The sequence below is a fragment of the Pecten maximus genome, chromosome 15 (assembly GCF_902652985.1).
Source record: "Pecten maximus chromosome 15, xPecMax1.1, whole genome shotgun sequence".
Taxonomy (NCBI): domain Eukaryota; kingdom Metazoa; phylum Mollusca; class Bivalvia; order Pectinida; family Pectinidae; genus Pecten; species Pecten maximus.
In genome coordinates this window covers 33,958,955-33,972,218 of record NC_047029.1, presented here as the reverse complement: position 1 = coordinate 33,972,218, position 13,264 = coordinate 33,958,955, and the positions used below count along the sequence as shown (strand labels likewise).

The window sequence follows — 13,264 nt, the reverse complement described above, 5'->3', positions numbered from 1 at the left end:
TGTGTATGACAGAAGTTATAATCATACAGTGTACAGATTTGTGATGGCAGAAGTTATAATCATACAGTGTACAGATTTGTGATGGCAGAAGTTATAATCATAAAGTGTACACATTTGTGATGGCAGAAGTTATAATCATACAGTGTAAAGATTTGTGATGGCAGAAGTTATAATCCTACAGTGTAAAGATTTGTGTATGGCAGAAGTTATAATCATACAGTGTACACATTTGTGTATGACAGAAGTTATAATCATACAGTGTACAGATTTGTGTATGGCAGAAGTTATAATCATACAGTGTACATATTTGTGTATGGCAGAAGTTATAATCATACAGTGTACACATTTGTGTATGGCAGAAGTTATAATCATACAGTGTACAGATTTGTGTATGGCAGAAGTTATAATCATACAGTGTACACATTTGTGATGGCAGAAGTTATAATCATACAGTGTACACATTTGTGTATGGCAGAAGTTATAATCATACAGTGTACACATTTGTGATGGCAGAAGTTATAATCATACAGTGTACAGATTTGTGTATGGCAGAAGTTATAATCATACAGTGTACAGATTTGTGTATGACAGAAGTTATAATCATATAGTGTAGACATTTGTGATGGCAGAAGTTATAATCATACAGTGTAAAGATTGGTGTATGACAGAAGTTATAATCATACAGTGTACAGATTTGTGTATGACAGAAGTTATAATCATACAGTGTACACATTTGTGTATGACAAAAGTTATAATTATACAGTGTACACATTTGTGATGACAGAAGTTATAATCATACAGTGTACACATTTGTGCATGACAGAAGTTATAATCATACAGTGTACAGATTTGTGTATGACAAGTAATAATCATGCAGTGTACAGGTTTTTGTATGACAGAAGTTATAATCATACAGTGTACATATTTGTGATGGCAGAAGTTATAATCATACAGTGTACAGATTTGTGTATGGCAGAAGCTATACTCATACAGTGTACATATTTGTGTATGACAGAAGTTATAATCATACAGTGTACAGATTTGTGTATGACAAAAGTTATAATCATACAGTGTACAGATTTGTGTATGGCAGAAGTTATAATCATACAGTGTACACATTTGTGATGGCAGAAGTTATAATCATACAGTGTACACATTTGTGTATGGCAGAAGTTATAATCATACAGTGTACACATTTGTGATGGCAGAAGTTATAATCATACAGTGTACAGATTTGTGTATGGCAGAAGTTATAATCATACAGTGTACAGATTTGTGTATGACAGAAGTTATAATCATATAGTGTAGACATTTGTGATGGCAGAAGTTATAATCATACAGTGTAAAGATTTGTGTATGACAGAAGTTATACTCATACAGTGTACAGATTTGTGTATGACAGAAGTTATAATCATACAGTGTACACATTTGTGTATGACAAAAGTTATAATTATACAGTGTACACATTTGTGATGACAGAAGTTATAATCATACAGTGTACACATTTGTGCATGACAGAAGTTATAATCATACAGTGTACAGATTTGTGTATGACAAGTAATAATCATACAGTGTACAGGTTTTTGTATGACAGAAGTTATAATCATACAGTGTACATATTTGTGATGGCAGAAGTTATAATCATACAGTGTACAGATTAGTGTATGGCAGAAGCTATACTCATACAGTGTACATATTTGTGTATGACAGAAGTTATAATCATACAGTGTACACATTTGTGTATGACAAAAGTTATAATCATACAGTGTACAGATTTGTGTATGGCAGAAGTTATAATCATACAGTGTACACATTTGTGATGGCAGAAGTTATAATCATACAGTGTACACATTTGTGTATGGCAGAAGTTATAATCATACAGTGTACACATTTGTGATGGCAGAAGTTATAATCATACAGTGTACAGATTTGTGTATGGCAGAAGTTATAATCATACAGTGTACAGATTTGTGTATGACAGAAATTATAATCATATAGTGTAGACATTTGTGATGGCAGAAGTTATAATCATACAGTGTAAAGATTTGTGTATGACAGAAGTTATAATCATACAGTGTACAGATTTGTGTATGACAGAAGTTATAATCATACAGTGTACACATTTGTGTATGACAAAAGTTATAATTATACAGTGTACACATTTGTGATGACAGAAGTTATAATCATACAGTGTACACATTTGTGCATGACAGAAGTTATAATCATACAGTGTACAGATTTGTGTATGACAAGTAATAATCATACAGTGTACAGGTTTTTGTATGACAGAAGTTATAATCATACAGTGTACATATTTGTGATGGCAGAAGTTATAATCATACAGTGTACAGATTTGTTTATGGCAGAAGCTATACTCATACAGTGTACATATTTGTGTATGACAGAAGTTATAATCATACAGTGTACACATTTGTGATGGCAGAAGTTATAATCATACAGTGTACAGATTTGTGTATGGCAGAAGTTATAATCATACAGTGTACACATTTGTGATGGCAGAAGTTATAATCATACAGTGTACACATTTGTGATGGCAGAAGTTATAACCATACAGTGTAAAGATTTGTGTATGGCAGAAGTTATAATCATACAGTGTACATATTTGTGTATGACAGAAGTTATAATCATACAGTGTACAGATTTGTGATGGCAGAAGTTATAATCATACAGTGTACAGATTTGTGTATGACAGAAGTTATAATCATACAGTGTACATATTTGTATATGACAGAAGTTATAATCATACAGTGTACAGATTTGTGTATGACAGAAGTTATAATCATACAGTGTACAGATTTGTGATGGCAGAAGTTATAATCATACAGTGTACAGATTTGTGTATGACAGAAGTTATAATCATACAGTGTACAGATTTTGTGTATGACAGAAGTTATAATCATACAGTGTACACATTTGTGTATGACAGAAGTTATAATCATACAGTGTACACATTTGTGATGGCTGAAGTTATAATCATACAGTGTACACATTTGTGTATGACAGAAGTTATACTCATAAAGTGTACACTTTGTGTATGACAGAAGTTATAATCATACAGTGTACACATTTGTGTATGGCAGAAGTTATAATCATACAGTGTACAGGTTTGTGTATGACAGAAGTTATAATCATACAGTGTACACATTTGTGATGGCCGAAGTTATAATCATACAGTGTACACATTTGTGATGGCAGAAGTTATAATCATACAGTGTACACATTTGTGTATGACAGAAGTTATAATCATACAGTGTACAGATTTGTGTATGACAGAAGTTATAATCATACAGTGTACACATTTGTGTATGACAGAAGTTATAATCATACAGTGTACACATTTGTGTATGGCAGAAGTTATAACTATACAGTGTACACATTTGTGATGGCAGAAGTTATAATCATACAGTGTACAGATTTGTGTATGGCAGAAGTTATAATCATACAATGTACACATTTGTGTATGGCAGAAGTTATAATCATACAGTGACTTATTGTAACAGTTACAGGTTACTTATTGTTAAAGCTACAAGTGACTTACTCGGACGGACAATTGCAGGTGACTTATTGTTACATTTACAGGTAACTTATCGTTACATTTACAGGTAACTTATCGTTACATTTACAGGTAACTTATTTTTACAGTTACAGTTGACTTACTGAGACAGTTGTAGGTGACTCATTGAGACAGTTACAGTTGACCTAGTGTTACAGTTACAGGTGACATATTGTTACAGCTACATGTGACGTATTGTTACAGTTACATGTTACTTATTATAACAGTTACATGTTATTGACAGTATACTACCATTTGGAAATAGCTCAAGCATAAATTTACATTCATAAAGATGTCTTCTATCTTCTACTGGGCGATTTTAAATTTGCCGCTTAACCTGCCACTGACGTCATTAAGTTCAAATACCGGAACAGCCGAAATTCCCAGAATTAATAATATAATCCCTTATGTCGTTATTAATAGCAAACACATATAAGGGTTTTTGCACAAATTTTGCTTTATTTTATATTTCATACACGTTTGTAGATATCGTCAAATTGTTCACAATTGCATAATTTATTACTGTTTAAATCAGAGTCATTGCGCAATGCTATACGGTTATCATTAAGAAGTTTTGCGGCGTTGAACAGGTATCGTTGGATAGACTCGATGTCTTGGAAACACTTCTTGTTTTATCGACTGGATTTACGTTATCTTCAGAAGAATGTCAGCTCTTAAATTTTAAATGAAAGTCGTATTGACACTAGGTGATAACAATTCCAAGGATATTTCGTTCGAAACAGATTCCAATCTAACAGGTCACATCAGTGTCGCTAACTTAGCAGACGATGTTCAACTTCATATGGGCTCGATTTTGAAGTAAGGTAGGCCTTTGACATTAGTGAAAAAGCCACAATACAAAATTTTAGAATGCATGCACAACTGGAAACCATGTCCATACTCCCATTTTTTCACTATTTTTTTTTTTATAAATGCTGGACTTTTAATGTTGTCGTGTCGAGGAATTCGGTGAAACGAGCCCCTGTGAGTGACAATTCGATTATTTCGTATAGATCAAGAACAGCGCTTATGATAGTTTTGTGTGGACTAGATTTTTTTTATTATATATGCTTTATGTCTTTGTAGTGACTTGTGTAAATAAATGCTAGCATTCGAAAGCTCTCTGGGTCGAAAGTAACTGTCGGCTATTGTTTTAACGTACATCACTTGGAGCTGTATTCCTACACTGACCGAATCACTGTAAATTGTAGTATACAGTCTCATGAATACAATATGGTTTATTAGCGATATATAGGCAAATTCAACACATAATTTGAATATTCTTAGATACATTTCGCAGAATACAGTTATTTTCATTATTGAATGAAATCAATAATGATACATCATTAGGGTAATTCACAGAACTGATTCTGTAAATTCTTACAACTAGACGTATATACTCAATATACATTTCTTATACAAACACAATGTATTACAGTAGGGATACTCTTTGGATGACACCTATTATTACAGTAAATACCAAGCATGATTGGCAAGGGTACAATGACATTGACCAATAACCTATACATTAGTTATTTCCTGAATAATAATGTTTTACTGAACATTATTAAATGGCGACCTTCAATGTCCTTGTAATATTAAATACTCACATGGCAATATTCCCTGATAAAAATACAATAGCTATCTTTAATTTAAATATCAATAACATCAATGCTTTACTGTATCAAGCATACTACCAACATAAGATGGTTATTTTTTTACAGAACCATTACAAAGACTTATGAACTATCAAGCTTTTGAATGACTTACCTGTAATTATCCTGTCAATCCACAGTCCAGCACACGTGCTCACCTGACTGACTTCTCAGGTATCTCCTATAGCCCACCATGGGTTTAGCACTATGCCTAATTTGATTAGCCTGTCACGGACCAATCAAATGTCTTTCTGTCTGCCGGATGTTATAACTAACACAAGTAACATACATACATTAAGGACGCATTCTCTTTCGTGTCCAACGTAGTAATATTGGTGCAACAGTAAATGTATTTAACAATACATATATATATATGGAACATACAAATACATGTCACATGATAACTATAAATATCATACTGCCACAAACATAATTTGAGGTACATGTACCATGCCTTCTTGCCACCCCATACTGATACATATGCCTACGCATAGTCGGATCGGCACTTAATGAGCAATTCATTATTAGTAACAACCACGTGACATGATTATTGATCATTCAAGGATTCATAACGTTCGTCCTCAGCACACACAGATATTGTGTCCATTGATGGCAGCAGAGATGTTTTCCACCGTTGGTCTGAAGTTTGTGTTTATCATATCTTTCTGGATTACAGTTGCAGGTGAGATTTAACACAAAACCTATATTAAACAATGGTAATGCAGAGAGGAACTGATATGATAAGCAATTCAAAGAAAACATCTTCTCCGTGTGTTCTGTTAATATTAATCTCTTTTTGGGTTATAAAACATAATTTTTTTCTTTTCGTGTTATTAAGACGTTCTAGAATTCTGACAAATTCATCTTGTTATCTTTTTGAAATATTAGAACAGATGTTGCCATAATTGAAAGAAACTACAAAAATGATATTATGATAAAATAAAGTGAAATAAAACAAAACAAAAAAGAAAGGAAAAGTTCTTTACAATATTATTGTCATTTCGTTCAAATAGACGGTTCATATTATCATTTATTATTGACATTTTATTAAGGTAAGAAAAAGCTTATGATCATCTCCTAAAAGGGACCATTTCTATTCAAGACAACTCTCGATTAAGAGACTGTTTGTCAGCTTTCCCTGAATGGTCACATAATACAAATTAGACTTTAAAATAGACATTTTAAGTATTGAGACCCGTAAGAAAATACTAATATCCAATTGTGATAGTACTTACTTGCTTTCATCACGATACATATAATTTCTTTCACTATATTTTGTTTTGTTTACCAGTACAGGGAAGTATCGAAGAAACTTTTCCAGTAGTCCATATGCTTGGATGTATCAAAAATCGAGAAACTGAAGGAGAAGTGACCTTTGAGCTGTCGTTTTTGAATGTCGACGATGACGATGCCAGAGTTTATATTTCAAACTATACTGAGCAAACGAGGAACTTTACACTTCAAAGCAAACATGTCTATACTGAAAGGTTCGACACCGCTGTGGAAGTCATTGGATCTACTTTAAGTCGGAAAGGCATCAAAGTAGAATCTGATCGACATCTGTTGGTGTATGGTTCAAGTCGCTACAATCAGTATGGTTTAGGAGGCTTCGTGTCCCTTCCCATATCACACCATGGATATCTGTACTATATCGTGACAGGGGATGTCCATGGAGAGGTTCTGATTGTTGGTGTGTGGCCAGATACAAAGGTCGAGGTCAAATTACATTTGACCAGTGACGTCATTACATATAACGACACAACGTACATCAACGGAAGTGCAATAACTGAAACCCTGGATGAATATCACACAATGCAAATATACTCGACTGGCGATATGACCGGAACCGAAATAAGGTCATCTGAACCTGTCAGTGTGTTTACCGGAAGTAAGCTCATTGGTACATATCCCACTACAAACCATATGGTAGATCAGTTACCGCCACTAAATCTCTGGGGTAAAACCTATGTAACCGTCCCTCCTCCTGGCTATATATACACATGTAAGCTGACTTCCGGTTCCCCTAATACGATCGTCACCTACAAGTGCGATGAAAGTTGGGAAGATTTCCTTGTCTTACCCGAGGCAGGATCCTATCAGACAATAGATTTTAACAAGGCGGCCTGTTTACTTAGCTCAAACGAACCAATTCTAGTAACAATGATAATATCAAAGTATACTGCCAATCCTGCTATGGTCATCATGTCACCGTTGGATGACGTCACTGGGGAATTTATGACTTATGTGCCAGGGATGCTGGTATCTGCACAGTTAGTAATAATTTCTAACTCCAGTATTACAATAGATCCTAACAGACCGTTACTGTCCACGGTGTGCCCTGGTCATCTCGATTACTGCATTACATATCTGGATAACTTGATCGGAAATCAGACGTATACAGTTTCATCCCAAAGCGAATCGTTCGTAGCTGCAGGTTTTGTCTACGGAAGAATAAGTACGTGGAAAGCCGCGTGCTATTCTCTGTTTTATCGCACTTCCGGGGTGAGTATCTTAGACAAATGAAATCAGTTTTGTGAACTTTTCTTTTATTATTTCCTTATTGGGAAAATCATATATCTTATGATTAAGTTAGAAAATATGTATATTTATTATTTAATAACTAGATTACCTTTTCCTTTATAGTTTTCAACGAATTTCCGCTCGTCTTAAAAAAACATACCTTTCCTTCTGGGACACTGATTTTCCTATAATATTCTTCTTGATTCTCGTATAAACAAATTGTCTTTGATATTGACATCCCGGTAGGGGGAACAAACAACAATTTAACGAGTTTTATCGGTTTGTCTAAAATTAAGTCGATGGTAATTACTTAAGCATTGAACTGTTTTTGTACGGTATCTATTATCTATTTGAATGATAGAGCTTTGAAAGCAAACAAATCAGAATGTGCGTATTTATGATATATTTGAATGCCAGAGGTTTGCTTTCAAAGCTCTGGCATTCAAATAGATTATAAATACCATTCAAAAACAGTTCAACGTTTATATTTACATTCATTTTCCTTTTTGTTTTTAATTCTTTTTAAATGTTATAATTCATCCGCCTTTCCGACAGTCCGCAGATTTTGTGTGAGTTGTTGGAACAGCCAGAACATGGTCGCGTGCTTTTTGGCAAACAAAAGAATACATGCAAAATTAAAAAAAAAAAAAAAACTCAATTTTGTTAATCATTTCATTATTAGCGTAATGCGCAAATGGCATATTTTTTATAACAAATAATGTAGACAAAATAATTAGTCGTTAAACTTAATTATCCTGGATATTGTAGTTCTAGTTTGTGTTGTATTAATACGCCGTATAAGTGTAGCGCGTGATGGATGGCATTTAAAAGTACATCCATGCCAGAGCTTTCAAACAGACTATATAGTGACAATGCCAGACAAATGTAAATATAACGAGATATATGTTACTACAAAAGACAAAATATATCAACATGTTATTTCATACATCTTCGTTGGTACGATAATACCGACAGTATGTCGATATGTGATTGATTTTCTCTATAACTATATAGGTAATTATGTCTCTATTTTAAAACATCTATCACAACCTAAATGCAATAAAAATATCTGTTTTGCGAGTTCTATGATGAAAATATTTCATACATATTTTAATATATGATTTAATGAAACACGTCTCCAAGTTTAAATTTTTGCTCGCCATATTGAAGAGAAACCTTATGTAATAGTATATGTATCATCCTTAAGCAGAAAGCACCCCTACCTAGACAACAGGAAGATCCAAGAGTTTTTGATAACATGACAACCACAGTTCTACCAGACACCATTGAAGGTAGGCAAGCTGTCTCGCATATATATGTAGGGGGCGGGGGTGAGCAGGTGCGCTCGTGCGTGTAGGTGTGGGTCGGGGTGAGTAGGTGCGCTCGTGTGTGTAGGTGTGATTGGGGTGTATATGTGAGTAGATGCGCTCGTATGTGTAGGTGTGATTGGGGTGTATCTGTGAGTAGGTGCGCTCGTGTGTGTAGGTGTGATTGTGGTGTATCTGTGAGTAGGCGCGTTCGTGTGTGTAGGTGTGATTGGGGTGTATCTGTGAGTAGGCGAGTTCGTGTGTGTAGGTGTGATTGTGGTGTATCTGTGAGTAGGCGCGTTCGTGTGTGTAGGTGTGATTGGGGTGTATCTGTGAGTAGGTGCGCTCGTGTGTGTAGGTATGGATAGGGCCGAGTAGGTGCGTTTGTGTGTGTAGGTGTTGGTTGGGGTGAGTAGGTGCGTTCGTGTGTGTAGGTGTGATTGGGGTGTATCTGTGAGTAGGTGCGCTCGTGTGTGTAGGTATGGATAGGGCCGAGTAGGTGCGTTTGTGTGTGTAGGTGTGGGTCGGGGTGAGTAGGCGCGTTCGTGTGTAGGTGTGATTGGGGTGTATCTGTGAGTAGGTGCGTTCGTGTATGTAGGTGTGGGTCGAGTGAGTAGGTACGTTCGTGTGTGTAGGTCTGGGTCGGGGTGTATGTGTGAAATAAACACCTGTTTTGCATGCTGGCGGAATCAAGTAACGGGTGGTCGGGTGGCACAGTGGTAACACACTTGCCTTTCACCCAGGCGGCCGATCCGACATGAAAATGTATGAGGTCACCCAATCTAATTGAAATTAGACATGTAATTCCGCTCCTCTACGATACACTGCAATGCTTAAAATCATAAAATCATATTTAATATATTGTATAGGTGTAGAGATGTAATAACACGTGTAGGATACTTATACGTCAGTTTGGGTCTATGTTGCGACACGCGTTTTCACATTATATCATCTTGTTGCTGCTTCTGCCGCCGCCGACGCTGCCGTCGCCGTCGTCATCGTTGTTTGAACTCCTCCTATATCTTCATGTGTCTTCATACAATTCGTTCAGGCTGGGTTTTTTATTTCCTGTAAATTGTTATATTGGGCTTTCTTTTCTGATTGCTATATTTGCTGGTCATGTTAAATAAATAAACCTGTATACGTACAATTTCCATACATGCGATGATATTTACATAACGTATAGTTACTCAATATAATATACTTGTTTTCTATTCAGGTTCCGCTTCCAATATTGTCACCACCAAAACCATGAATCTTAACAAGACCTGTCTGTGCTACAATTACAAGAAGAACAACTCAAAAGAGATTGCAAATTTAACGCAAATGCTCAAAGAGACACTGTTTGTTAATCCCATCACGACTAACAAGTATATCCGCTCTCTCACGTCCGCTGAAGATCCCAGGACTTCGTCAAAGGTAATAGGTTACGCAGCTAGCATTATTCTGGGGACTCTTGGGATATGTTTGGTGATTAGTGATATTGGGAATATATTAAAGATGTTTCGATGTGTCAGAAGGTCTTTCTCCCAAGGGATCAAGGTCATTCATCTCCCCCGTAAATAGAATGGCATATCCCAAAGGTGAAGGTCTTCATCTCCCCGTAAATAGAATGGCATATCCCAAAGGTGAAGGTCTTCATCTCCCCCGTAAATAGAATGGCATATCCCAAAGGCGAAGGTCTTCGTCTCCCCCGTAAATAGAATGGCATATCCCAAAGGTGAAGGTCTTCATCTCCCCCGTAAATGGAATGACATCCCATGATGTGATGAATTCCATTTATACGCAACAATGATCACTTGACCATATTTAGGAACACTTATTAGACAAAATGTATAAAATCTTACATATACACGGTGACTTACATTTTATCAGTTTAGAAGGTATCATTTGAACAATCTTTGAAGAAGTCATTTAAGATCATTTTAGCTGCATGTTGATGTCTTTGACAATGTTACGTTCAGCTATTTGGCGCTACAAATTAAAGGTAATCACACCTTTAGAGATCGTGCTTTAGGTAAAAAAAACAAAACGATGAAAGTAAATTCGAATTCTGAACGAAAGCTATTCCACGTCGGAGGTTTATAATCCGAAGTCGCTGATGGGAACGTCCATGTAACATGGATCAGGACTTGTAAGCGAAATTGACGAAATAACTTCCCTTACGAGAAGGTCATAGTTTATTTTTGCCTTTTATATAGTTTCCGGAGTACATGTATGTTTCATAATATCTGTGCATAATGCCAGGTACAAGGTATATGTTATATTGAAATATATCCGAAATATATCCATTTACAGGTTTTATGTGTATACATGTAGTATTATTACATCTTCAACTCTCATAGATCTAGAGGCCCGTGCAACTGAACGGTCCAAGTAAAATCTCATTTTTCTTTTCACGATACATTGTAAAAATATTCCCTGAAGGAAAGTGTTCTCGTATATCATAGATGTAGCCTATCTGCAGACTTTCACAAAACCACGAAGCTGTATTTGTAGAAACTAACATTTGATAAATGTTTGATCAATAATTTTTAAAATATCATTGAGCCTATCTTCTTTCAATGCATACATTTCTGGAACTCCTTATGTTACAGTGTGTTCCTTGTGCATGTTCTAATGTTATTGTGTTAATATATCATTTGTGCCTGATTTCTACCAGAGTCGGCCGATTATAGTCTAAAGATTCCTGATTCATCGTCATTCTTTTGTTGTTATTTATCAGAAACCATTTTCAATCTATTTTGAGCTACTGTGTATTGTAAACACAATTACTGGTGTAGTCACGTTTCTATGAACGATAGATATACAGACATATTGTTTACGATAGGGATGATGGACTTTTTTTCGCCAATGAAAAGGTTTGTTACAAGAAAGATTAAAATAATTATGATAAAAAAAATGCAGTTGTAAACACTAATAAGTTGCCTACTTTCAAAACTTTTCCATATACGTTACCCTTATTTACCCCTGCACATGGTTGTTATGCTTTTGAGTATATATTTTTTTTTTCATCTGAAGTACTTTGTTTATCTGTTAAATCTTTTCTGAACTAAAACAACCTCTTTCCCAAATAGAGTTTCACAGTTCCATGGTAAAACGGATAAGTACTAGGTGCTGCATTGAGTAAGAATGTCTTTGTTCGCATACAAATTTAATAATACAAGAAAAAATGAACCTACCACTAACCATGCTTTTCAAACATTCAACGTAGCCATGCCAGTTTCAATAAACATATAAAAGATTTTGTATCAACCATTCCAAGGCCCTCATACTCATAGCTTTTAATAATAACATCACTTCTTATTTTTTTTCTCCTTTACATTTCATTCGAAAAGGAATTGAAAAGATCCTTTTTTTAAATTGAGAGACATTGCAAAAAATTCTGTTGTTATAATTTTCGTTCTGCTAGTGCCAAATGTTCACAGAACGTATTTCTCATCTGAACGTTCAGATAAATGCGTTAATTATTTGAACCCTTTCACAGAAAACATCACTGATCTCCACGTTTTTCACAGATTACATTTCTAATCTAAATACTTCGCTCAGAATACATTTATACTTTTTATGTTTTTCAAAAAATACATCTCTGATTTCAACGTTTTTACAGCATACATCAATGATCCCAACATTTCACAGAATAAATCACTGATTTTAACATTTCCATGGAATACAAAACTGACCTCAACGGTTTTCCTAGAAGACACTTTTGATCTCTACGTTTTTCACAGAATACATTTCTGATCTTAACGTTTTTTACATGAAAAAAGTACTGATATTAAAGTTTTTACAGAATACAATTCCGATATTAACCCTTGTTTCGGAATACATCCCTGATCTCAACGTTTACACTTATCAACAAATTAGGACCAAGTTATATTTTGCCCTTTTCGGGAGACATTTGTCCTGAAAAAAGAGTTCAACAGAGAGGTTAAAAATGTGTTGCTGCAAAGTATGAAAAGCAGATGATTGTTTATTGTATGACCATAAGCAGGAATGTGTTTTATAGATAGTTCCTTACTAATTATATATGTTGTTACCTATATTCACAATGCATTGATCAAAGTCTTCAAAAGACCTTTTGACCTATGTAAATTAGTCTTCAGGTTAAAACCGGCTTCCTTCTTGTTTTTATTTTATTTATTCATTTATTTTTTATCAGCTTCCTATGAGGGATACCCACCTTGAATATCTGTTCATGCACTGAC

At 34.9% G+C, this 13,264-nt stretch overlaps 1 protein-coding gene across 1 annotated transcript; it reads left to right on the top strand.

Annotated features, from left to right (window-relative positions):
• Positions 1-6,558: 6,558 nt before the first annotated feature.
• LOC117343397 lies at positions 6,559-13,263 on the top strand. The gene is made up of 4 exons (XM_033905739.1): positions 6,559-7,731; positions 8,960-9,041; positions 10,276-10,475; positions 13,219-13,263. Exons 1-4 carry the CDS (start codon positions 6,559-6,561, stop codon positions 13,261-13,263), a joined length of 1,500 nt encoding a protein of 499 aa, XP_033761630.1.
• The last annotated feature ends 1 nt before the right edge of the window (position 13,264 follows it).

Bases quoted from the DNA above. Each gene is read 5' to 3' on its own strand.
- LOC117343397 (XM_033905739.1), top strand. From the start codon at position 6,559: ATGCTTGGATGTATCAAAAATCGAGAAACTGAAGGAGAAGTGACCTTT. The intron at 9,042-10,275 runs GTAGGCAAGCTG...TTTTCTATTCAG, and splicing joins TCTACCAGACACCATTGAAG to GTTCCGCTTCCAATATTGTC. The intron at 10,476-13,218 runs GTAATAGGTTAC...ATTTTTTATCAG, and splicing joins ATCCCAGGACTTCGTCAAAG to CTTCCTATGAGGGATACCCA.